Source organism: Podarcis bocagei, assembly GCF_964188305.1.
Source record: "Podarcis bocagei genome assembly, chromosome: 18".
NCBI classification, from domain to species: domain Eukaryota; kingdom Metazoa; phylum Chordata; class Lepidosauria; order Squamata; family Lacertidae; genus Podarcis; species Podarcis bocagei.
The window spans coordinates 8,376,959-8,403,134 of NC_138144.1; the positions used below are offsets into that span (position 1 = coordinate 8,376,959).

A 26,176-nucleotide genomic window follows, 5' to 3' on the forward strand; every position below is an offset into this window, starting at 1 on the left:
TAGAATCTGTTAAGATAATTAAACGATAGAAAGCAGAGGAAGATGGAAAGGAATTGCTGAAACAATTAACAGAAGTGGAATACAAAAAGGGAGGTGTGAGGAGGTCATTGAAATAAGTGAATGAAAGATAAGATAATGAAACTGTTTGATGTGTTTTAAACTGTTTTTGTTTTCTGTTTTGTTAGTTTAATGTGTTATGTAGTTTTTTTTGTTTTTTTGTATTTTTTTATTTTTTTTCTTTTGTAGTGAAAAATTGTTGTTAAATTGTTGGGAAAGTAATAAATATTATTTTCACAAAAAACACCAAAACGTTCGGAAACCAAAGCGTGGCTTCTGATTGGCTGCAGGAAGCTCCTGCAGCCAATCGGAAGCCCCGCCGGATGTTCAACTTCCAAAAGTAGTTCGTAAACCGGAACAGTTCCAGGTTAGTGGCGTTGGGGAGCCAAAACCTTCGAGAATTAAGCTATTTGAAAACCAAGGTACGACTGTACAGTGTTCTTTCCTTTGAGTCTGAGACAACAAAATATGGGAAGGGGGGATCAGGGACTTAGAGATGCACTCTGCTAACAGCACCCCCCCAAAAAAAAACTCCTTAGCCTTTTAACACTTACTTTCTCCTCCTCTCCCTGTCTCAGACGATTGAGTTTGACGAAGGTGCCGGCGCTGTCCTGAGAATCCAGCCCCTCCGCACCCCCCGGGACGAAAACATTTACGAATGCGTTGCCCAGAACTCCGTGGCAGAGATCACCGTCAACGCCAAACTGACTGTCCTGAGAGGTAAATTCCTGTGACGGGACAGATCTTTCATTGCTTGGTGTCTCGTCTGTCCAATATTCCAAGGCTGCTTATCTGGGATAAAGCTCTGCAGGGCAAGTTTAATGTGCGTTTGATCTGCCAGTAGAAAATTCCAGCAGACTGAGTTCTTTTAAGGCAGGGGCTGGTGCTGTGACATTTTTAATGCAATTGTCCGTATACTTTTAATAGGTAGACTTAACTCTATCCATGTTTAATTGTTTTTTTAATGATTTCCCCCTATGTCGCCAGCTGTTCTTATTTTTAGCTGAAAACTGCCTTGAGTCCATGTCTAATAATAATAATAATAATAATAATAATAATAATAGGAGCAGATAGTTCCTGCAGGAAGTTCTGCACCTCCTCCTTGTTTTCTCAGCAAGGGAACACCTTGCACTTTCTCTTGCTCCCATAAAAATAAGGTAAAGGTAAGGGGCTGTGAGCCTAGGACTTGCCGATCAGAAGGTCGGCAGTTCAAATCCCCGCGACGGGGTGAGCTCCCGTTGCTCAGTCCCAGCTCCTGCCAACCTAGCAGTTCAAAAGCACGTCAAAGTGCAAGTAGATAAATAGGTACCGCTCCGGCGGGAAGGTAAATGGCGTTTCCGTGGGCTGCTCTGGTTCACGAGAAGCGGCTTAGTCATGCTGGTCACATGACCCGGAAGCTGTACACCGGCTCCCTCAGCCAAGAAAGTGAGATGAGCGCCGCAACCCCAGAGTCGGCCACGACTGGACCTAATAGTAAGGGGTCCCTTTACCTTTAAGGGACCCCTGACAGTTAAGTCCAGTCGCGGATGACTCTGGGGTTGCGACGCTCATCTCGCTTTACAGGCCGAGGGAGCTGGCGTTTGTCTGCAGACAGTTTTTCATTCTAAGTGACTAAGTGACTAAGCCACTTCTGGCAAAACCAGAGCAGCGCACAGAAACGTTGTTTACCTTCCTGCCGGAGTGGTACCTATTTATCTACTTGCACTTTGACGTGCTTTTGAACTGCTAGGTTGGCAGGAGCTGGGACACAGCAACGGGAGCTCACCCCGTCGCGGGGATTCGAACCGCCAACCTTCTGATCGGCAAGCCCAAGAGGCTCAGTGGTTTAGACCACAGCGCCAACCCCTATTCCCCTTTGCTCCTGTACGTTCAACCAACTGCCACTCCGCCTTGCTAAGGAGCAGGTGGTGTTCCTGGAGCTCAGCAAGAGGCCCCCAAGTCCTTGTTCTGCGATGCCAACACGTTGTGGTGCTTAGCCGTCTGCCTCTCCCAGTGAGTGGCAAGGTGTCGCTTTGACGAGGATCTCCGCTGTCGGGAGTTAAGCAGGGAGAAGTTTCCGTATCAGGCGAGGCACCGCTTTATCTTAACAGCGTCTCAAGGGGCAGGGATTGTAGGGCAACCGATATGTCTTCGCTGCGTTTCCAGTTGTTTGTGATGGTTTCTGGGAAAATGAAATATTACCCTTCTTGCTGTTAGGAGCACAGGAAGCTCTCTTACTGCGATAGACCGTCTCCCCCGATATTGCTCTTAATTCTGACTGACAGCGTGTCTCCAGGGTATCGGGCCGAGAGAGGGATTCCTCCCCCCCGACCCCCCCCCATCACTGAACATCTCATCATTTTAAACAGGACTGGATCTGGGGTCTTCTGCAAAAAAAAAAAACAAAAAAACACACAAAATAATCATTAAAACCAGGGCTTCTTTTAGATAAGAGTTGGAGTTTAACTTCTCATCCCCCACAGACTTTCCTCCTTAAAATCGCCGCTTTCGAGGCAAAAACTGGCCACTTTTTCAAAGGTGTGTCAGGGGGACCTATCCCCTAACAAAAAGTTAAATCAGATACCTGAGAGATCTGAGTCTTTGAGCAAGCCTGCTTGTGCTATACAGTGGTACCTCGGGTTACATACGCTTCAGGTTACAGACTCCGCTAACCCAGAAATAGTACCTCGGTTTAAGAACTTTGCTTCAGGATGAGAACAGAAATCGTGCTCCGGCGGCAAGGCGGCAGCGGGAGGCTCCATTAGCTAAAGTGGTGCTTCAGGTTAAGAACAGTTTCAGGTTAAGAACAGACCTTCAGAACGAATTAAGTACTTAACCTGAGGTACCACTGTATACAAAGCAAACAAACAATAAATGATAAGGGGAAGAAATGGGGAAACAGCAATATTAATCACAACTTCTGTATTTCCTGAGCTAGCATGGATGATCAGTGTTGGGCATATTGAGTCCAAAGCACAGGAAATAAAATCATAGAATTGAGAAGGGACCAGAAATGTGCATGTTTTCCTCAGTAGCCCAAATCCGTAGGTTCCGAAACCACAACAACAAATGCATATTTTTCCCCCAAATATTTCCATCGCTCGGCTGCCAGAATCCTGCCTGCAGCCGACATCCGCATCAAAAGTTCTTCATAGCAACGAGCTTTCATGCTGTCAGTCTGCATATTCGCTACAGAGAGCTCTGCTAACATCTGCGGGTCTGCTGTCAGAATGGCTGCACCAGATGCAACCCTAGACTCTTATTTAAGGCTGCTCCCCACATTCCTGGGACGCGGGTGGCGCTGTGGGTTAAACCACAGAGCCTAGGACTTGCGGATCGGAAGGTCGGCGGTTCGAATCCCCGCGACGGGGTGAGCTCCCGTTCCTCGGTCCCTGCTCCTGCCAACCTAGCAGTTCGAAAACACCTCAAAGTGCAAGTAGATAAATAGGTACCGCTCCGGTGGGAAGGTAAACGGCGTTTCCGTGCGCTGCTCTGGTTCGCCAGAAGCGGCTTAGTCCTGCTGGCCACACGACCTGGAAGCTGTACGCCGGCTCCCTCGGCCAATAAAGCGAGATGAGCACCGCAACCCCAGAGTCGGCCACGACTGGACCTAATGGTCAGGGGTCCCTTTGCCTTTTTACCCACATTCCTAGGAGTGAGCAATGGCAAAACAAAAACGGGGGAAAAGCGGTCTCCCCCCCCCAAAAAAAAATGGGGAAAAGAACAAGGTGGCAAAACAAACAAGCACAAATAACGAAAATTAAGTACCAGAGCGCTGATAGCAAATAAATCACGGCGCGAGCACTGTTTTAAATGGATCCTTAGCGCCGTCGTGGGGGAACCCTCTTTGGTGACAAATACAAATGTGCGGAAAGAACGGGGGGGGGGGTATATTATGCAAGGCTGGAATTGCCCCGCAACAGCAGCTGTTCAAGCTCTGGGCCTCTGCAAGCTCTACAGCTGTCGCTCGTCTGGGGTGGGGACCCACGAAGCAGCCTGCCTTGTCTCCCCCTCCGTTGGGGGCTGGCAAACAGGCAAAAGTGTCAGCCGAGGAGGGACCCGGCTGACAAGGGGGGGGGGGTTGCCACCGACCAGCTGGCATGCTCATTACGCGGCCGACTAGTGCTTCCCGGTTCAAACACAGCCAACACCCCCTCGCTGGGCTCTCAAAGCTTCGTTAGGTGATGTGCTAATTGCAGCGGCTCTCTCCGGCTAGCAAAAAAAGGGGGCCACCCAGCCGGAAAAACCCTGCTGGCGTTAAGCAGAAGTTGTCTGCGTGCCCCCCACCCCACCCCCCACTGGCCCGCTGCCAGAACTGGAGAGTGGAGAGTAAGAATAATAAAAAGTCCTTTCCTCCATGAATTTGCATCCTGGGAGCTCTGAGCTGTTGCGCGGGGGCAGCAGGAACTCCAAGCTTGGGGTGGCTGAGCAGGAATGTTGGGGGCTGAGTGAGCTGCTGCAACGCCGGACGCCTCTAGACAACCTGTTAATTGAGCATATTTATCCTGATTTGTTGCCAGGCAGATTAGACATCAGTGGCTTGTTTAGCGAGCATGCATCGTTAATTTGTTTGCGTGGAGTTTAGAAGGTGGGTAGGCCGACTAAGGCCCAGGGGCCGGATCCGGCCCAATCGCCTTCTCATTCCGGCCCATGGACGGTCCAGGAATCAGCGTGTTTTTACATGAGTAGAAAGTGTCCTTTTATTTAAAATGCACCTCTGGGTTATTTGTGGGTCCTACCTGGTGTTTTTACATGAGTAGAACATGTCCTTTTATTTATAATGCATCTCTGGGTTATTTGTGGAGCCTGCCTGGTGTTTTTACATGAGCAGAATGTGTCCTTTTATTTAAAAAACGATGACAAACCTAGACAGCATTTTAAAAAGCAGAGACATCACCTTGAAGACAAAGGTCCGTATAGTTAAAGCTATGGTTTTCCCAGGAGTGATGTATGGAAGTGAGAGCTGGACCATAATGAAGGCTGATCGCCGAAATATGGATGCTTTTGAATTCTGGTGCTGGAGGAGACTCTTGAGAGTCCCATGGACTGCAAGAAGATCCAACCTCTCCATTCTGAAGGAAATCAGCCCTGAGTGCTCACTGGAAGGACAGATCCTGAAGCTGAGGCTCCAAGATTTTGGTCACCTCAGGAGAAGAGAAGACTCCCTGGAAAAGACCCTGATGTTGGGAAAGATGGAGGGCACAAGGAGAAGGGGACGACAGAGGACGAGATGGTTGGACAGTGTTCTCGAAGCTACCAGCATGAGTTTGACCAAACTGCGGGAGGCAGTGGAAGACAGGAGTGCCTGGCGTGCTCTGGTCCAGGGGGTCACGAAAAGTCGGACACGACTAAACAACTAAACAAGGTGCCACTGTATTTTTTTATTTTGTTTTGACTACGGCAGACCAACATGGCTACCTACCTGTAACTCTCCCTAGAGAGTTTTGCACAATGCAATACTTTCCGCCCTAGAAAAGAGGAGTGGTCCTGATCTGAAAGAAGAAAGAAAGCATAAAACTTATTCCTTGGAGGTTGGATGTTCATCAGCCACAGATGCTTTCCTTGAGATTTCTGCATTGCAGGGGTTGGACTGGATGACCCCCCTGGGCCCCTCCCAACTCTGCAATCCTCTGAACCTATGAGCGAATCCCTTCACCACACATTTTCCTTGTCGCAGAAGTCCAGTTTTTTCAAGAAGCGAGTCTGGAGTGCAGGAGCTCCAGGGCTTCTTTAATTGCTCACCCCGGAGTTGCCAGTTTGCAATCGAATCCCCTCCGAAAGCAGCGAGGGTCCAGAAAGTGTCACCAAATTCTTCTGTGCAGCCCCACACTCTCTCTCCCCCGCTCCCCAATTCCTTTTCTCAGACAAAGTTATCCTTTTGACCTGTCTTTGGATTTCGGGCCGCAAAGATCAACTTCTTCCCCTTGTGCCAGACTCATTTGTAACTGCTGGGGAGAGTTAAAAGGACAAAGACTGAATCTATTAACCTCTGCTTTTTCACAAAGAGCAGGCAAGCGAGTGTGGACAGCCTCCCTGACTCTTTGTGCCTCCCCAACCACCTCCCCCCCCTCTTTCTTTTCTCACTTCCCTCTTTTCCCTGCTCCAAATGTCCGCCGTCTCTCCTACCTAGGGTAGCCCTCTCAACAAAGGTTTCCAACAGGAATACACCAGAAGCTGCCTTAAGTCAGGGCCGCTTATTATTTGTACAGTCATACCTCTGGTTACAGACCCTTCGGGTTGTGTTTTTTTTGGGTTACGGACCACCGAAACCTGGAAGGACCAGAACGGGTTACTTCCGGGTTTCGGCAGTTGCGCATGCGCAGAAGTGCTAAATCGCTCCTTGCGCATGCGCAGACACACCGAATTGCAACCTGCGCAGACGCGCCGCTGTGGGTTGCGAATGTTGCAAGTTGCGAACGTGCATCCTGCATGAAACACGTTCGCAACCCGAGCGTCCACTGTATTAAAGGTAAAGGGACCCCTGACCATTAGGTCCAGTCGTGACCGACTCTGGGGTTGCGGCGCTCATCTCGCTTTATTGGCCACGGGAGCCGGCATACAGCTTCCGGGTCATGTGGCCAGCAGGACTAAGCCGCTTCTGGCGAACCAGAGCAGCGCACGGAAACGCCGTTTACCTTCCCGCTGAAGCGGTACCTATTTATCTACTTGCACTTTGACGTGCTTTCCAACTGCTAGGTTGGCAGGAGCAGGAACTGAGCAGTGGGAGCTCACCCCGTCGTGGGGATTTGAACCACCAACCTTCTGATCGGCAAGTCCTAGGCTCTGTGGTTTAACCCACAGCGCCACCCGAGTCCCACTGTATTATTATTGCATTTATTTCCCACCTGTTGCCCCAAGGAGCTCAAGGTGGGTTGTGCCTGGTTCTCCCTTTTCTCATTTATCCCCGACAACAACCCTGCGAGGTAGCAACCTCTCTTTGCAGGGGAATCGGTCCACCCCCTTGATCATTTTCAGTTGGTAGAGCACGAGACTCTTAATCACAGGGTTGTGGGTTCGATACCCACATTGGGCAAAATATTCTTACATTGCAACGGGTCGGGCTACTGGATGAGACCCTCATGGCCCCTTCCGACTTTACAACTGGTTTCCCTTTCCTGAACCTTTTCCCAACTCCATAATACCCTTTGTGGACCAAGGCGCCCAGAACCCTTCACGGTATTCCAAGCGCGGCTGCTCCCAGATTTGCTTAGCAGCGTTAAGATATCAGCGGTTTTATTTTCAACGATCCTTCGCGTGGGATCGGCCTTTTCCGTCTGTTTCTCAATGCACCCTATTAAAAGAGCTGCAACGCAGCAGCTGTCGGCGTCCCTGGAAGACCTTTGCACTTTCACGTAACGAGCGGCCGTTTCCAGCAAGGAGAGTCACAGCAGAGGGGAGAGCCCTCTGGGAAAGGGCTGCTGCGAACAGAGATGGCCAAGCCCTGCAGATGTGGCCGTGTAGGGGTGACATCATCCCAAGGAGAGGCGACTGACGTCTGCGTTGTACCTGTTCCAAGACAAACACAGACCCCCAAAGGCCTGACCTGAAAGCAGCCCCCTCACTTTGCCAAGGCACGATGTGTGCTTTCAACCAAAGTTTGGTGACAGCGGGGAATGCAGCGTTGCACAAGCGCGGGGCCAAGTCTTTGCATGCACCAAATAAGAATGCAGGAAGAGGCGTGCTGGATCAGGCCAGAAGGGGGGTCCATCTTTTCCAGCATCCTGGGGCTAACCAGGCGATCCAAACACAAGGGTGCGCTTCAGATGAATGCACAGAAAATTCTGAATGGTGTGGAGCATGGGTAGGCAAACTAAGGCCCGGGGGCAGGATCCGTCCCAATCGCCTTCTCAATCCGGCCCATGGACGGTCCAGGAATCAGCATGTTTTTACACGAGTAGAATTCGTCCTTTTATTTAAAATGCATCTCTGGGTTATTTGTGGAGCATAGGAATTCGTTCATTATTATTTTTTTCAAAATGTGGTCCGCCCCCCCCCACAAGGCCTGAGGGACAGTGGACCAGCCCCCTGCTGAAAAAGTTTGCTGACCCCTGCACGAGAGCAATTCTTTCCTCCTGCAGCCTGCAAGCAACTGGTATTCTGGACCATCGCCGCCCCCAACAGTGGAGCCTTATTTTCCCCCATGCAATTGACTAACCCCCTTTCAAAGCCATGCAAGTTGGAGCCCATCGCTGCCTCCTTCACAGTTCAGCCCTGCGTTGCGTGAAGGAGTTCGAGGCACAGGCTTCCCCTCTTGCAGGCTGGTTCCGGCTCACCCACGCTGCCTGTTTGGCCACCAACGCTGTCTCTGAACTTGTCAAAACCCATCTTCATCCATCTCTGTTGTTGTTGTTGTTTAGTCGTTTAGTCGTGTCCGACTCTTCGTGACCCCCTGGACCAGAGCACGCCAGGCACTCCTGTCTTCCACTGCCTCCCGCAGTTTGGTCAAACTCATGCTGGTAGCTTCGAGAACACTGTCCCACCATCTCGTCCTCTGCCGTCCCCTTCTCCTTGTGCCCTCCATCTTTCCCAACATCAGGGTCTTTTCCAGGGAGTCTCCTCTTCTCATGAGGTGGCCAAAGTCTTGGAGAACACTGTCCCACCATCTCGTCCTCTGTTGTCCCCTTCTCCTTGTGCCCTCCATCTTTCCCAACATCAGGGTCTTTCCCAGGGATTCTTCTCTTCTCATGAGGTGGCCAAAGTCTTGGAGCCTCAGCTTCAGGATCTGTCCTTCCAGGACTGATTTCCTTCAGAATGGAGAGGTTTGATCTTCTTGCAGTCCATGGGGCTCTCAAGAGTCTCCTCCAGCACCAGAATTCAAAAGCATCCATTCTCCGGCGATCAGCCTTCTTGATGGTCCAGCTCTCACTTCCATACATCACGACTGGGAAAACCATGGCTTTTATACGGACTTTTGTTGGCATTTGTTGATGTTCCTTCATGGATCACTGCCTTGCCGTGGCGAAGGGGCTTGAATAACTCAGATAAGCTATGAGCTATGCCGTGCAGGGCCACCCAAGATGGACAGGTCATAGGGGAGAGTTTTGACCAAACGTGATCCACCTGGAGCAGGAACCGGCAAGCCACTCCAGTATCCCTGCCAAGAAAACTCCATGGACAAAGACAACAGGCATCCATCTCTGAGGAGGCACTAAGACCTCCCTCCTTCAACGCCTTTGCTTGCGTGGTGCCTTCCTGTGTGCCTTTGGCTCCTTCATCGCCCCAATCTGAGCATCAAAGGTTTGGGCAGGAACCTCGCCCTGAGTTTGAGTTCGCCATCGAGCAGGCGCCAAGAGCTTTGCCCTCAGATGCCAGTCTGCCACTGAACCTACTGAGAGCTGTGTTGAACAGAATGCTGGACCAGATCGCAAGGCTTGATCGATTTTTTATTTTATTAGTTTTCCAAATTTATAACAAACATATCCACAAACAAAAAAAGAAAACATCAAAAAACAAGCAAGCAAACATATATCCAAGCTGTAAAAAAATCCACTTTTGTTATCATTGTTGGGTGACTTCCTTGAATCCCCCTGGCTGAGTTTCTATATACAGTGGTACCTCGGGTTACATACACTTCAGGTTACATACGCTTCAGGTTACAGACTCCACTAACCCAGAAATAATACCTTGGATTAAGAACTTTGCTTCAGGATGAGAACAGAAATCGCGACAGCAGCGGGACGCCCCATTAGCTAAAGTGGTGCTTCAGGTTAAGAACAGTTTCAGGTTAAGTACGGACCTCCCGAATGAATTAAGTTAACCTGAGGTACCTGAGGTACCACTGTAGATCATTGTAGCAGTTTCCCAAAACTATTTTCACATAGAATTTACTTGGTCAATTAACATCTTTCTTTCTTTTCATTTTGACCTTTCTCCACAATATCACATATTTAAATCCTAGGCCAATCTGTTACTCCCAAGTATTTCTGTTTAAGTTATCTTAACATATTTAACTAAATAATCTTTAAATTTCTTCCATTCCTCTTGATACTCCTTCTGGTCGCGGACTCTTCCGGTCGGGTCGGCTAGCTCCAAAAAGTCCATCATCTTCATCTGCCAATCTTCCACTGTTGGCACTTCTTGTAGTTTCCAATTTTTGGCCAGCAAAATTCTAGCTGCAAGGCTTGATCGATTGCTTGCTGGGAACCCCGGGCGTTTGGGGTGTTTAGATGCGCACCGGTGGTCCCTGGTTTTGCATGCCAGCAGCGCCCTTCTCAGGTGGGTGGGGGGCTCTCGTCTTCCCCCCTATTCCCCCACCCCCGGTTGGTGGCATGTGCCAGCCTCTGGGAACCACGTCCTTCGCAGATCTCATCTCGAATCTGATCACGCCTCCAGCCGCGGTTGTTTTAATTAAACTCCGAGGAATTCTGCACAATGTGCCACAAGATTAACATTTTTGTTTAATTAGAAACACTCCGTAATAATAGTTGTCGCAAGCACCCTCCCTTCGCCGCCCTCCCTCCCTGATTTCCCCGCTCATATAATATCCACCCACCCTCCTCCTGCCTGTCAAGAGGGGCTGATCTATCTCTTGGCAGATTAATTAGTTTGTGGAATTAACAAGCTTCGGGAAGGGGCGGCATCCGAGCGGAGGAGATGGAAGCTTCAGAGCATGATGTCACATCCAGCCTATCAGGTGCAAGACGTTCCCAGCTCCACATGGAATGATGCAAACAAACCGGCTGCCGGGTGCGCTTCGGATGAATGCACAGGAAATTCTGAATGGTGTGGAGCATGGGTAGGCAAACTAAGGCCTGGGGGGCCGGATCCGGCCCAATCGCCTTCTCATTCTGGCCCGTGGACGGTCCAGGAATCAGCGTGTTTTTACATGAGTGGAATGTGTCCTTTTATTTAAAATGCATCTCTGGGTTATTTGTGGGGCCTGCCTGGTGTTTTCACATGAGTAGAATGTGTGCTTTTACAGTGGTACCTCTGAATACGAACGGGATCTGTTCCGGAGCCCCGTTCACATCCAGAAGCAAACGTAACTAGCGACAGCACATATGCGCACACATGCGTCGCTTTTGGCCGCTTCTGCACATGTGCGTGACGTCATTTTGAGCGTATGCGCAAGCGGCGAAACCTGGAAGTAACACGCTCCGTTACTTCTGGGTTGCCGCGGAGCGCAACTTGGAACGAGCTCAACATGAAGCATATTCAACCAGAGGTATGACTGTACAGTGGTACCTCGGGTTACATACGCTTCAGGTTACAGACTCCGCTAACCCAGAAATAGTGCTTCAGGTTAAGAACTTTGCTTCAGGATGAGAACAGAAATCGTGCTCCGGCGGCGCGGCGGCGGCAGGAGGCCCCATTAGCTAAAGTGGTGCTTCAGGTTAAGAACAGTTTCAGGTTAAGAACGGACCTCCGGAACGAATTAAGTACTTAACCAGAGGTGCCACTGTATTTTAAATGCATCTCTGGGTTATTTGTGGGGCATAGGAATTAATTCATCCCCCCCCCAATATAGTCCGGCCCCCCACAAGGTCTGAGGGACAGTGGACCAGCCCCCTGCTGAAAAAGTTTGCTGGCGCCTGTGTGGAGAGAGGCAGCCTTTCTCTCTCTCTCTCTCCCTCCCTTTCCCTCTCTCATATCATGCTAAAACCTTATCTTTCTATTCTGAACTCCAACCCTTGGCCCAGAATCAAGACCTGGAAATATTACAGCGCCCGCCTCCATAGGCAACCCACTACAAATCAGAACTAATCCACTGTGAAGACTATATCCGTAGTAATTAATATTTATGATTGATTTCATTTTTGCTTCTTGCACCAAAAATGGAAGCAAAAAGATTGGGGCAGAAATGACTGGCAAAATCCGAGACCAGGGAAGAGAGACGGCGGAAGAAGATTGGAAGAAATTTAAGGACTATCTTAAGAAATATTGTAAAATCAATGTGTGTTAGAATGAGGCGGCTTTAAAAAAATCAAATGGAGTACAGCTGTAAAGACTAAGTTAAAAGAAAAGAAAGGTTGGCAATTAGATAAAATTAAGGGTGAGGATTTGCTGAACTAAATATTTAAAATGGGAATGCAGAAAGGGGAGGTATGAGGAGGTCGGTGAAGGAAGCTTTAAGAAAATAAGGTTTTGAAATTATACTTGTTCTTTTTTGTTTGTGTTTGTGTATTGTTTTGTTTGATATAATTTGTAAAACTTCAATAAATATCTTCTAAAAAAAATGGAAGCAAAAAGAGTTACCGTCGATTGAAGAATGAAGTTAATGGACTTTGAACAATTAGATAAACTAACAGTAAGGATTCAAAACCGGCGAGACCAGAAATTCACGGAAGACTGGAGTAAATTTACGGACTATTAGAAAAGTAATTGTGAAGAACAGTTGACGTTTGTAGGGTTGCAAGAAGTTTTGTGAGGAGTATTATTGGAAGTATTGTAAAAATGGACAAGGGGGAGGATGATTTGTTAAGAGATGTAAAGGCAATATAAAGTTAAGAAATGCATAAGAAGTGGTTAAAACGGTGGATCATCAGAGGTGCTGATGGAAGTCTAAAAAGATTGTATAAGTGATAAGTTTTGGGGTACATTTTATAATTTATATGTTAAAATTAGTAAAAAATATTATTAAAAAAATATGATTGATAGAATAATAAAGCATAGATTTGCTGCAACACATGGCGGGATATTACGTCCTTGCATTATTTTTGTTTGCATTAGTAGGAAGTGTCCCTCCACCGTCCAGTTTAGCTGGGGGACAAGTGATGAAAAGAAAAGAGGAAAAAATAGGGGAATAGTGTGGAGTTCAAGGAAGCCTAAGTTCTGATTTTTTCCCCCATGATGGCTCTTAAGTTTTGGGGTTTTTTTAAACTATAAAACGTCCAAATTGCTAAATAATAATAATATATTTGTGTGTATGCTCCCCTGCTTTGCTAGTGCCCTAAGCACATGCCCAGTCGGCCTTGTGAGTCTCCCCGTTGTTGTTGTTGTTAACGTTGCAAACCCGGAAGTGACTGTTCTGGTTTGCAAACTAGTTTTGGAAGCCAAACGTCCGACGGGGCTACCGATTGGCTGCAGAAGTTTCCTGCACCCAACCAGAAGCCGTGCTTTGGTTTTGGAACGTTTTGGCACTCCGGCGGACTTCCGGAACGGATTCCGTTTGACTTCCAAGGTGCGACTGTATTGGTCTTCGGTCCATCTGATTCGATGCACACTTCCCTCAAGATTCAGAAGCTGCAGTTAGTGCAGAATGCTGCGGCGTAATTGCTGACAGGCAGTGGCGTAGCGTGGGGGGTGCAGGGGGGGCCGGCCGCACCGGGCGCAACATCTGGGGTTAGGGTTAGGGGGCGCAAATCCACGGGTTAGGGGGCACAAATTACTTGCCTTGCCCCGGGTGCTGACAACCCATGCTACGCCACTGCTGACAGGAGTGAGGCCTCGCCTGCGCATGGCGCATGGCGCCTGTGCTCAGAACCAGTTGCCAGTTTGTTGCTGTACCAAGTCCAAGGCGTTACTCTTAAAGCCCTTAGCAACTGGGGACCAGTTTACCCGCGAGATCACACCGTATTTGCCCATTGCCTGCCAGCGACGTTGGGTGTTTGATGTGCTCCAGAAGCCTGAGATTACATTATGCAAAGGAACGAGTTGTGGCTCCTTTTTTTGAGGATGCCAAACCAAATTCTGATGGTCTGAGGCAGAGGTGGTGACGCAGGGAATTGAGAAAGCGAGCAGGGGAAAGTACCGTATTTTTCGCTCTTTAAGACGCACCAGACCACAAGACGCACCTAGTTTTTGGAGGAAGAAAACAAGAATAAAAGAATATTCTGAATCTCAGAAGCCAGAACAGCAAGAGGGATCTCTGCGCAGTGAAAGCAGAAATCCCTCTTGCTGTTCTGGCTTCTGGGATAGCTGCGCAGCCTGCATTCGCTCCATAAGACGCACAAACATTTCCCCTTACTTTTTAGGAGGGGAAAAGTGAGTCTTATAGAGCAAAAAATACGGTATTTTTCCCTGTCTCCTAACACAAGGACTCGTGGGCATTCGGCAAAGCTGAGGAAAGGCCAAAAAAAGAGTACTTCTTCATGACAGTGTACAAATAATAATAATAATAATAATAATAATAATAATAATAATAATAATAATAATAATTTATTTATACCCAGCCCCTTCCATGCCAGAGCTGGGCGGCTAACACCAGTAAAATTACAGTAAAAACATAACGGGGGGGGGGGCAATTTAAAATACAGGTTAAAATGGAATTTAAAATGCAGCCTCATTTTAAAAGTTAAACTGTGGAGCTCCCTTCCACAAGAGGCAGTGATGGGCACAACTTGGGATGCTTTAAAAGAGGGTGGCTCCTAGCCACAATGTTCTGTCTCCACTGTCAAAGGCAGTATACTTCTGAATACTGCAAGGGGAAGGGAGTAGCAGCTGTGGACTTCCCATCTTGCTTGTGGCCTTCCCATTGGGGCGTCTGGTCGGACACTGGGAGAACAGGATGCTGGAATACATGAGCCTGATCCAGCCGCTAATGTTCTTATAAGAGAGCATTTCCTACCGGGGTGCATGGGAGTCGCAGTTTCCCATGCCTCCCCGGTTCGCAATTTCCCATGCCTCCCCAAGTCACAATTTCCCATGCCTCCCTGAGTCGCAGTTTCCCATGCTTCCCCGAGTCGCAGTTTCCCATGCCTCCCCAAGTCACAATTTCCCATGCCTCCCTGAGTCGCAGTTTCCCATGCTTCCCCGAGTCGCAGTTTCCCATGCCTCCCCAAGTCACAATTTCCCATGCCTCCCTGGGTCGCAGTTTCCCATGCTTCCCCGAGTCGCAGTTTCCCATGCCTCCCCAAGTCACAATTTCCCATGCCTCCCTGGGTCGCAGTTTCCCATGCTTCCCCGAGTCGCAGTTTCCCATGCCTCCCCAAGTCACAATTTCCCATGCCTCCCTGGGTCGCAGTTTCCCATGCCTCCCCAAGTCACAATATCCCACGCTTCCCCGAGTCGCAATTTCCTATGCTTCCTCGAGTCGCAATTTCCCATGCTTCCCCGAGTCGCAATTTCCCATGCCTCCCCAAGTCGCAATTTCCCATGCCTCCCTGAGTCACAATTTCCCATGCCTCCCTGAGTCACAATTTCCCATGCCTCCCTGAGTCACAATTTCCCATGCCTCCCTGAGTCACAATTTCCCATGCCTCCCTGAGTTGCAGTTTCCCATGCCTCCCCAAGTCGCAATATCCCATTCCTCCCCAAGTTGCAATATCCCATGCCTCCCCGAGTTTCCCATGCTTCCCCGAGTCTCAATTTCCCATGCTTCCCCGAGTCGCAGTTTTCCATGCCTGCCGGAGCCCTTCGCAGAGAATGCCACCTCCTGACGCCTCCACAGAGTCTAACCCTTTCTCCTTTTGCCCGTGTCGTTTCGAACAGAGGACCAGCTGCCTTCGGGCTTCCCCATCATCGATATGGGACCCCAGCTGAAAGTGGTGGAGCGCACCAGGACCGCCACCATGCTCTGCGCAGCCAGTGGGAACCCAGATCCAGAGATCACCTGGTTCAAAGATTTCCTGCCCGTCGACCCCAGCGCCAGCAACGGAAGGATAAAGCAGCTGAGATCAGGTGAGGCGAAATGGTCGGCTTGGTGGGGCAGGTGAGGCTTCGGTCAAGATCCTGCTCAGACATTCGTGTGTGCTGTCTGCAGAGTAAACCACTCTCTGTGCCAGAGAGTCCTCTTTGGAACCCCAAGCTGCCTCTGGGAAAGGATTGGGGGATCACAAAGTCTTATATATATTGATTTATTGCGTCCATATATTCTCCAGCAAGCTCAAGGTGGCATCCCACCTTGTCTGAGAGGCAGCAACCGGCCCCCAGGGAGATCTATGGCCTAGTGGGGATTTGAACCCTGATCTCCCAGGTCCGGGGCTGGAATTCTAACCACTATGCTAGCACTGCCTCTTTCAGGAATAATAATAATAATTTATTATTTATACCCCGCCCATCTGGCTGGGTTTCCCCAGCCACATTAAAAGCTTCGCCTTCAGATGTCGTCTAAAAGTCTGGTAGCTGTTTTTCTGTTTGACATCTGGTGGGACGGCGTTCCACAGGGCGGGTGCCACCATTGAGAAGGCCCTCTCCTCGGTTCCCTGTAACTTGGCTTCTCACAGGGAGGGAACCGCCAGAAGGCCCTCAGAGATGGACCTCAGTGTCCGGGCAGAAGGATGGGGGTGGAGACGCTCCTTCAGGTATACTGGGCCTTTGAGGCCGTTTAGGGCTTTCAAGGTCAGCACCAACACTTTGAATTGTGCTCGGAAACGTACTGGGAGCCAATGTAGATCTTTGAAGACTGGTGTTATGTGGTCTCTGCGGCCACTCCCAGTCACCAGTCTAGCTGCCGCATTCTGGATAGTTGTAGTTTCCGGGTCACCTTCAAAGGTAGCCCCACGTAGAGCGCATTGCAGTAGTCCAAGCGGGAGATAACCAGAGCATGCACCACTCTGGTGAGGCAGTCTGTGGGCAGGGAGGGTCTCAGCCTGCATACCAGGTGGAGCAGGTAGACAGCCGCCCTGGGCACAGAACTTACCTGCTCCTCCATACATACAGCGCTTAACACGTATCTGGAAAAGTTCACTTTACCCAGCTGGGCACACTTGCAGTTTTGCCAGAACTCGGCTGCATTTAAATGGCCTTTGCCAGGGTTAAGTGTTACAAACCCACTTGTGTGAATGTTTGTGGCAGTTTGGAAGCTAGGGTGACGGCTGGTGCGATGTTTTGAGGGACGTCCTGGGCCCAGGACTCTGCTGCCACTACCTGGGCTTTGTGACCGGAGTAACGGATGTAGAAACAACCACATGAAATTCTGAGTCATTTGTTGGGTCTTTTCCATCCTCTCCTTTTTCAGGAGTGCTTGCCTCCCGTCTCTTATATCAAGGGACAGGTGAATCTGTGTTGGTTTCCATTTCTTAAATTCAGTTCTCCACGCTTATTTTTTCATTCATTTATTTATCGCATTTTTAGGTACCGCCTTTCCCCCCAAAGAGGTGGTGCAAAAGGTTCTCCAAACCCAATTTATCCTCACAGTAACCCTGTGAAGTAGGTTAGGCTGAGAGGTGGTGACTGGTGCAAGGTCACACACAAAGAGCTTCACGGCTGAGTGAGGATTCGAACCCAGCTTCTCCCGGGTCCTGCTCCAACCCTCTAACCAACACACTAAGCGGCATGCCACATTAAACAACACACAGGGTGTGCTGCCCAAACAGATCAAAGAACGGTAGAGTTGGAAGGGGTACACCCAAAGGACATCTAGTTCAACCCTTCTGAGGTGCAGGAATCGCTGCAGGTGAGGCCCCTGCTTCCACCTGTCCGTTTGTTTACCTGCCCTTCAGTTAATTTTGAGTTGCGGTTTTGCGCCTCGTGATGTGTTTCCATGTGGCTTTGCGTTCAGAGTTGTTTCCTCGACGTTCGTTGTGTTCCCTCCCCTGGTTGTGTGTTGTGTAACTGTGTTTGTGTGTGTTTAGCTTTGGGGTGTCGGCCGCTCTTAGTTCCAACACAGAGACCTCCTTGTTTCCTCTTTGTACGGCTAAAGAAGGCCACGCTTTGCAGAGCTCCTCTGATGGATGCTTTTGTTGAGATTCCTGCATTGAAGGAGGTTGGATGAGATGGCGCTTCAACTCTACGATTCGGTGATTCTGCACTGTTTTGTTTCCCAACTGCAATCTCCAAACACGAGTCCTCTGCTTGCAAAAAGAAATCCTGAACAGGTGGCCAGGAGAGATGAACCCCATCCATTTAAAGCACTTAGCTTCCCCCACCCTGCTAAAATCCTGAGAACTGTAGTTTAGCCCCTCGGAAAGTTATACTTCTCTGCACCCTTAAAAAACTGCATTCTGGATTACCGTATTTTTTGCTCTATAAGACTCACTTTTTCCCTCCTAAAAGGTAACGGGAAATGTGTGTGCGTCTTATGGAGCGAATGCAGGCTGCGCAGCTATCCCAGAAGCCAGAACAGCAAGAGGGATTGCTGCTTTCACTGCGCAGTGATCCCTCTTGCTGTTCTGGCTTCTGAGATTCAGAATATTTTTTTTCTTGTTTTCCTCCTCCAAAAACTAGGTGCGTCTTATGGTCTGGTGCGTCTTATAGAGCGAAAAATACGGTGGTTGTGGTTTCCGGGTCACCTTCAAAGGTAGCCCCACGTAGCGCGCACTGCAGTAGTCCAAGCGGGAGATAACTAAAGCATGCACCACTCTGGCAAAACAGTGCGCAGGCAGGGAGGGTCTCAGCCTGCGTACCAGATGGGGCTGGTAGACAGCTGCCCTGGACACAGACCTGACCTGCGCCTTATATCCAGGCCAATACGGTATATACAGCTATTAGTTTGCTGCAATAGTACCTTGAAGCCATACAATTAAAAAAAACATATAAAAAGTTGAAATCAGAAATCAGCTAGCCGTTGTGGAAAGACATGTTCCCTGCGTAAGCCTGACGGAACCAAAACGTTTGGCGCAGGCCGCCTGCTGGCTCTCCAGTGGCAGGCAGTTCCACAAGACTGTACCGATGGCAATAAAGTTTCTTGCTGCTGTCAGAGGAGCCTTGCCAACTGAGGGGAATTTCCGGTGTTGCTCCTGCAGGTGATCTCGGCGACCCAGCCGGGATGTAAGGGCTCAGACAGTCCCTGAGTTACGCTGAACCCAGGTGGATTAGGGCTTCACAGAACCATAGCATTATAGCGTTGTTGGACGGGACCCCCAAGGGCCGTCACGTCCAACCCCGTGCAACGCAGGAGCCACAGTTAGATTGGCACGAAGGCCTCAAACCCGGCTCTCGTCTCACAGCGGCAACATGAACCTGCCCTTTGTTCCGATGTCGCTGCGGGAACGTTTAGGATTGGAGCGGGGAACCCTGTGCACCTCTCTCAAGGCCCCGTTTAAAAGCCCCTTTCTGCAGGGCAGCAGACCCCCGTGCGGCCAGCACCTGGCAAACAAACAGCCCTTCTGCAAACCAGCCTGCCAGGCGGCAAGCCGCCCCCCTCCCGTCGGAAACTCTGCCTGCGTTGGAATTTCTGGAAGCCTGACAACCGCCTAATTTGTCCTCTCCCTTTTCGCTTTCCTTTCTGGCATGAGTTAGCCGTCTTGCTTATTGGGTGGCCGGAGTTGATTCATTCCTTCGTTGCCTCCCACTCTGCTCCTCTCTCTCTTTCTCTCTCCTGCCCCCGCCCTCGCGCGAACCGCTGCATTTTGCATTCTGGCAGGTCCAAGATTTCATTAAAACGAGTGCTTTGTGCAAAAAGTGCTTTGAAACACTGCCAGTCCCTGCACTTTAAAACGTTCCGTTTTGAGAAATGCCGTTTTAATTAAGAACGTCAGGAGAAGCCTGAATCTGGATCAGACCAAAGCGGTATGTGTGTTCTGTGTGTGTGTTTGCATGAAAGGGTTGCCTAGTCCAGCACCCTGTTTTCCAGAGGCCAAACAGATTCCCCAGACAAGAAAACTCCATTTGTGAGTCCCAGAAACTGATGCACTTAACTGTCTCTGATCTTGGAGGGAAATCCTATCCATCGTTACTGGTGGTCATGGATACTTTTACACACACACGCCCTCCATGAATTTGTCCGATCCTCATCTGAATTGGTGGCCATCATAGAGTTGTAAAGATGGAAGGGTCCCCTAGAGTCATCTAGTCCAACCCCCTGCTATGCAGGAATCTTTTCCCCAACGGGGGAGGGGCTCGGAACCCACAACCCTGAGATTAAGAGTCTTCACCTCGGTCCACCCCACCCCAATATTTCTGGTGGTGTCAATGCAAGTAAACGCTACCACAGTGGACGCTCGGGTTGCGAACGTGATTCGTGCAGGTTCGCAACCCGCAGCGACGCGCCTGCACACACGCTGGTTGCGCAGAGCACAATTTAGCGCTTCTGCGCTTGCAGGACCACCCAAACCCAGAAGTACTGGAATATAAATACAAGTCTTTGATAAATGCTGAAAGTTCAATAAGGAAGGGGCCATTTTGAGTCCACAGAGTTGGACCCGTGATCCTGAGCATGCAGCTCATGTTGGATCCGAGCCGCGGGGAACTACAAAAGGTGACTCCCCCACAGCGATCCAGCAGGGATGTTGTCAGAAGCCAGAGTCACGCATAGATCAGCAATGAAATACCCGGTGTCAGTGAAGTTAACTCTCTGTTCAAAGAAACCAAAGCAGCACAGGCCTAGTGGTCACAGCGACTCTTCCCCTGGGGGTTCCCTGGGGGGGTTCGCCAGCTAATGCCTCCCACCAGTTATCCAGACAAACCCTTGTGTTGCAAAAGAGAACAATGACCATATACATACGTAATAGACAATCTTTATAGAAGTCTTTCAAACAATAACCGAGCCAGGACCCTCCCGACAGCCGAAGAGACCCCTCCTCTCCAATGTCTTTTGTCCCTTGAACTTGAGAAAGCTTTGGTGGGAGTCTTCTCAAAACGGAGGAAAGACGCCAAACTTAATTTTGACAGGCCTGGGAAGGTCGGTTTTTGTGCATGTGTTTGTTGTGGCGGTGCAGAGATGACTATTTGCGCTTCCGGAGGGTGTGCCCTGTGGTGTTTGCCGGTTGCAAGCCTCAAAGCTTGTGCTCGCCACGGGCGACTCCAGAGGAAGAGCAGAAGACCTCGCGCAGACTGGACGTTTGCATCGCGCGAACACCAGGGGTTCCCAAAGGGGGCCTGATAGCATGCTTGGAGGGACAGTGGCCCTCCGACCGCCCCCCAAAATGGCCAACATGGTGAATACTCCATGCTGCTTCTCTGTGTGAGTCTCTGGCCTGGTGCCTTCCTCTTTTGAGTATGCCATCCCCCCAATCAATGGCTCATGCAGAGACACGGCAGTGAGAGTGCGGCAGTTTCTCCCCTCCAATAACTCTCAAAGTAAACCTTTTCAGAAGGTAAGGATGAAATGTGTCTCCTCTACTCGTTTGGGGAGACGGTGGGGAACCTCAGCTGTCATGTCTGGGAATCAATGTCTAAACTTCTGTATGTGATAACCTCTGTCTTATCTATGTTCTGTCCTGTGTTGGGTTCGTTGGCTTTGGTTTTTTTTGGAAATATTTATTTTAAAAGTAACTGGCTTATAACCACACTTTTAATTTTTTTCCCCTTTTCTGTTTCCTTTTTAATTTTATTTCACTCAGACACCTTTGGTAAGTGTGCTTTCCACATAAATCAAGTCGATTCTTCATTTTCTTAAATATTAGTAGTTCTTTTTTAAAAAATTGACAACCAGTCAACCCCAAACCTGTTGCCTGCCCCACCCTCCTCCCACCCTTAAAACTAATTCCTTCTTTTAACAGCTTCCTCACACCCTTACAAAGTAGGCATGCGGCTTGACTCTTCTACTAACGCCTTTATTTCAGTAGGGATATTCTGCCATTTTTAACAAAACCTTTGTGACCTGGGAGGTTGTCGTAGGCACCTAAAAGCAAAAATTACCGGCGTCTCAAACCTCATGGCTGTTTACAAGGAAAAGAAGAAAATGCAAACTTCCAAAATTAGGTAAATTCGGTAGTTATAAAATAAAGTCGTCCTGGAATCCCCATTAACACAATATGGTGAGCTACCTTAAAACTGCATCGTGTCTCATTTTGCCCCCGCCCACAAACTGATTTGGAGCTTGGAGTTTCACATTTAACAACTGTGTGTTAGAAATTTCCTGGAAACCGCAAGGAGGGTGGGGAGGCAGGAATCCCTGAAATAAAATTAAAAGTTGTGCTCTGTCCAGACGAGGCACTGAGACACCTTCCTAATTTCGCTTTCCCTGTTTGCTACGGTGGAGAGTCTTAAGGCAGGGGTCAGCAAACCTTTTTCCCAGTGGGCCGGTTCGCTGTCCCTTAAATCTTTCGGCGGGCCAGACCACACGCGCACGCACACAGCCAATTGGCAGAGAGCGGGGAGCTAGAGGGAGCTGGCCGGGGGTAAACCAGGCACGTCCCGCCTCCGAACCCGTGGGAAGGGCAGGTGCGCTCACCTGTCTCGGCAGCGGACGTCCCAGCCCTCTCCACCCAGGCGCTCTAGCTCTGCCCTGTGAAGTCATTGAGATTCGGCAACCACTGGTCCACGGCAGCCATTGCTGCTGCTGCTACCACCGTCACGCGTCTACGTGCCGCCATCACTGCACGGGAACGCGGAGCCCTCCCCTCTGGCCGCGGCCCAGTGTGCAGGTAAACTAGGTGCATCGTTTGATTGGCAACAGGAGGCAGAGGCATCTGATTGGCAGAGACATCCCCGCGCCACGCTGAGGTAAACCAAGTCTGGCGTCTGATCGGCAGAGCGCCGCCACTCGGCCTCTTCCTCCCGTCGCCATCACCGGAAGTCTCGGCCCGTGCGGCCATTTAAGAACCCGGCAGCGGCGGGAGGAAGAGGCTGAGCGGTGGCTCTGCCGATCAGACGCCGCGCCTGGTTTACCTCAGCGTGGCGCAGGGACGTCTCTGCCAATCAGACATCACTGAGGCAAACCAGGCACGGCGTCTGATCGGCTGCTCAGCCTCCTCCTCCTGTCGCCATCGCCGGTAGTCTCTGCCCACGCGCAGGTTCTTAAATGGCCACTTGGGCTGGATTCAGGACCTGCTCGGGCCAGATTTGGCCCGGGGGCCGTAGTTTGCCGACCCCTGGTCTAAGGACTATGACTCCAAGGACTTAGTCTCAAGGTAGTCTACATTTTTTATATCAGACATATAACATTTTATCAGCTCAGACATAGACGATTTGCAATAAAATACTTGAGTTTGCTTATCTTCTCCTCCCTCCCAATGCATTTTCCTTTGGCGTTATGGTGGTGTGTTTTTTTAAGATTCCGACCCTGAAGGAAGCGGCTGGCTTTTCTTTAAGTAAGCCACTCTGGGGGTCTTCCTTTTTGGCCGAGTAGCAGGGTGTTTAATTAGCTAGCCTATTCGCAAAGCTAAGCAGGGTCCGCTATGGTTTCAAATAAACAAGCTACAGCACCTGTTGTACTCCAGCCTGCCCCTTTTGCTTATTAATGGATGTGCTAAAGGAAGAGCCCCCTGCCAGGGAGTTGAGAATCCATCCCCGCCATAGAGTCCAGTGTGACTGCTGATTCCTGATGAATGCAGGGGGGCAGGGGTTGGACTGGATGACCCTTGGGGTCCCATCCAACTGCACAGCTCTCTGATTCTACGATTGCCTTATAACTGGTTCAGCCTTTTAAGAAGGGGGTCCAGGAGTAAAACAAGCTCCTTCCTTGCTTTCCTGCTTCGGGAGCTCTCGGCCCGGTCTCGATTCACAAAGTCTCCCTTTAAATTATGGACCTTGTTTACTTGCCAGATGCCACAACTGCCCACCCACCAAATAAAAATCTCCGGTCTACTGCCCCAGAAGCAAAGTTCTGGGCAATTGCCACAATATACTGTTCAGGAGGGACGCAGGTGGCTCTGTGGGTTAAACCACAGAGCTTAGGACTTGCCAATCAGAAGGTCGGCGGTTCAAATCCCGGCGACGTGGTGAGCTCCCGTTGCTTGGTCCCTGCTCCTGCCAACCTAGCAGTTCGAAAGCACGTCAAAGTGCAAGTAGATAAATAGGTACCACTCCGGCGGGAAGGTAAACAGCGTTTCCGTGCACTGCTCTGGTTCGCCAGAAGCGGCTTAGTCATGCTGGCCTCATGACCCGGAAGCTGTACGCCGGCTCCCTCGGCCAATAAAGCGAGATGAGTGCCGCAACCCCAGAGTCAGTCACGACTGGACCTAATGGTCAGGGGTCCCTTTACCTTTACTTTTACTGTTTGGTAGTATTTGGGGAAAGCAGGAACTCTTAAAATCAATTTGTTCCTGCACTAGAAGGGGTCGTCTACAGCTCTGTCTCCTTCCCCACCTTGCAAATATTCTCCAGCTTCTTAGATGTGAAACTCCAACAGGTTTTTTAAAAAATAAAAATCTGCCACCTGTGCCCTGTAGTCCTGGTTTATTCCCCCCCCCTCATAAATTTTCCTTCTGCCCCCACCCCCAGTAGTTTAAATAACTCTTCATGAGCCAAGCAAAGCCATGCCCATTAGAACTTCCACCTGGCGTTACTGCAGTTCAGGGCTAGCGTGTGGCAACTGCTGCCTGATGCGTCTCCTTGTGCAACACCGTCTAGGTGTTGGCAAAGCATCCACATACAAAACCCTGAGGGGGAAGAATGCGAGTTTAGGGGGTTCAAGGCAGGCTTCTGTGGCGCACAGATCTCTTCCCTCCAGAGAGGAAGACAGGCAAGAGGAACAGCCACTGCTGATGCCAGCATCTGCTGCCTAAAGATGGCTGGGTCAATCCCCCTAATGGTAGGGCCGGCCTTACTGGAATGAAATCTCGAGGGGGAGAAAGGTTTTTCTAAAAAGTGTTCATCAGCGTTACACAGGGGTCAGCAAACTTTTTCAGCAGGGGGCTGGTCCGCTGTCCCTCAGACCTTGTGGGGACGACGACTATATTTTTTGGGGGAAATAAATGAACGAATTCCTATGCCCCACAAATAACCCAGAGATGCATTTTAAATAAAAGGACACATTCTACTCAATTAAAAACAGGCTGATTCCTGGACCGTCTGCGGGCTGGATTTAGAAGGCGATTGGGCCGGATCCGGCCCCTGGGCCTTAGGTTGCCTTCCCATGGCGTTACATGTAAAATTTCACCGGGAGCGGCAAAACTGGGAGCAAATCCCATTCACAGGCAGATAGGATGCAGGTATAGACCCCAGTTGGGACACGGGTGGCACTGTGGGTTAAACCACAGAGTCTAGGGCTTGCCGATCAGAAGGTTGGCGGTTCGAATCCCCGCAATGGGGTGAGCTCCCGTTGCTCGGTCCCTGCTCCTGCCAACCTAGCAGTTCAAAAGCATGCCAGTGCAAGTAGATAAATAGGTACCGCTCCGAAGGGAAGGTAAACGGCGTTTCCGTGCGCTGCTCTGGTTCGCCAGAAGTGGCTTAGTCCTGCTGGCCACATGACACGGAAGCTGTACCCCGGCTCCCTTGGCCAGTAAAGCGAGATGAGCGCCACAACCCCAGAGTCGTCCATGACTGGACTTAACGGCCAGGGACTGGACTTAACGGTCAGGGGTCCGTTTACTTTTATAGACCCCAGTTTTCTGACCTGAAGGCAGGGCAAGGGGGTGGCAACCTGGATATTCACAAAGATTATCAACACAAGCCGTCACTGGGGTTGCACTGGTTTGCAGAGGTGATGGTTTTTGGCCATGCCAGTTGGACACCGCCATTTTGGGACTGGGGACCCCTCTTCCTCTCCGCCCCAGACCCAAGTTTGATGTGCGCCCCCCCCCCCCCGGAATGCCCTCGTAGGCTCCAGATAATTTGTTCCTATTGGAAATAATTGTTGTGCGGTAGCACACCAGTGATGCGGCAAAGATGCCTTTCAAGTGAGTCAGACCCCCATAGACCAGCAGTGCGCCCCCCCCTTCTCCCCACTGGTCCTCTCCCCGCATTGCTCCAGATTGTTGTCACAGATGGCAGATTTTTGCATGTGTTTCCAGGCCTGATTTTCTGAGACGGAAAGATGAGTTCAAGGCTGTTCTATTTCCACTGAATAAATCCACAACCCTCTGCTAATTTCCCCCTCTTCTCTCCCTCGCTTTCTCTCTCTCTCTTTCTCGCTGCCTTTTTTAAAACCACCCAGCTGTTTCTCTGCAGAGATTTGCCCAAATTAACACCCCCTCCCTTTCCTTACTCCTTTTCTTTTCTTTCCAAACTGTTTCCTCCAGCGAGCATACCTTGCTTCGATTAACATTAACTAGCTAGTAACCTTAACTAGACGCTAACTAACGCCTTTCTGTAGATTCCCGTTTTTTGTAACCTGTTGTCCAGCCAGAAGCTGATTCTCTAACTAGAACCTTAACCAGCTTTAACCAAATAACATCTCGCCCTATCCCCTCCCAGCTGACACTAACTAATCATAATAACTAGGTGATTTATTTTACCCCTATCCTGAAAACAGGGCACATTCATCTAGGAAGTTTGGTGGGAGGAGAGAGTATTAGAGACATTTAAACTCTTAAAAAAGAAAGCCGATTATTTCAGGGCGGACGTAGAGGTTTCAGCAAGATGCCTCTGCTGCAGACATTGGTGATGTTTAGCAATACCAGGGAATGCCAATATTTGGAGATTCCTCAAAGGGGGAGTTTTTTGGACTTGAAAGAATGGGCCGTGCTTTGCAAAACCTGCTCTGTTTTCAGGATGG

At 49.8% G+C, this 26,176-nt stretch overlaps 1 protein-coding gene across 15 annotated transcripts in view; it reads left to right on the forward strand.

The window, feature by feature from the left end:
• PTPRS (protein tyrosine phosphatase receptor type S) overlaps positions 1–26,176 on the forward strand; it is a 310,037-nt gene that overhangs the window by 166,150 nt on the left and 117,711 nt on the right. For all 15 annotated transcript variants that reach the window (XM_081177568.1, XM_081177569.1, XM_081177570.1 and 12 more), the window contains 2 exons: positions 636–777; positions 15,406–15,594. In XM_081177568.1, coding sequence (XP_081033694.1) covers positions 636–777; positions 15,406–15,594 — 331 coding nt within the window. The remainder of the gene's footprint in view (positions 1–635; positions 778–15,405; positions 15,595–26,176) is intronic.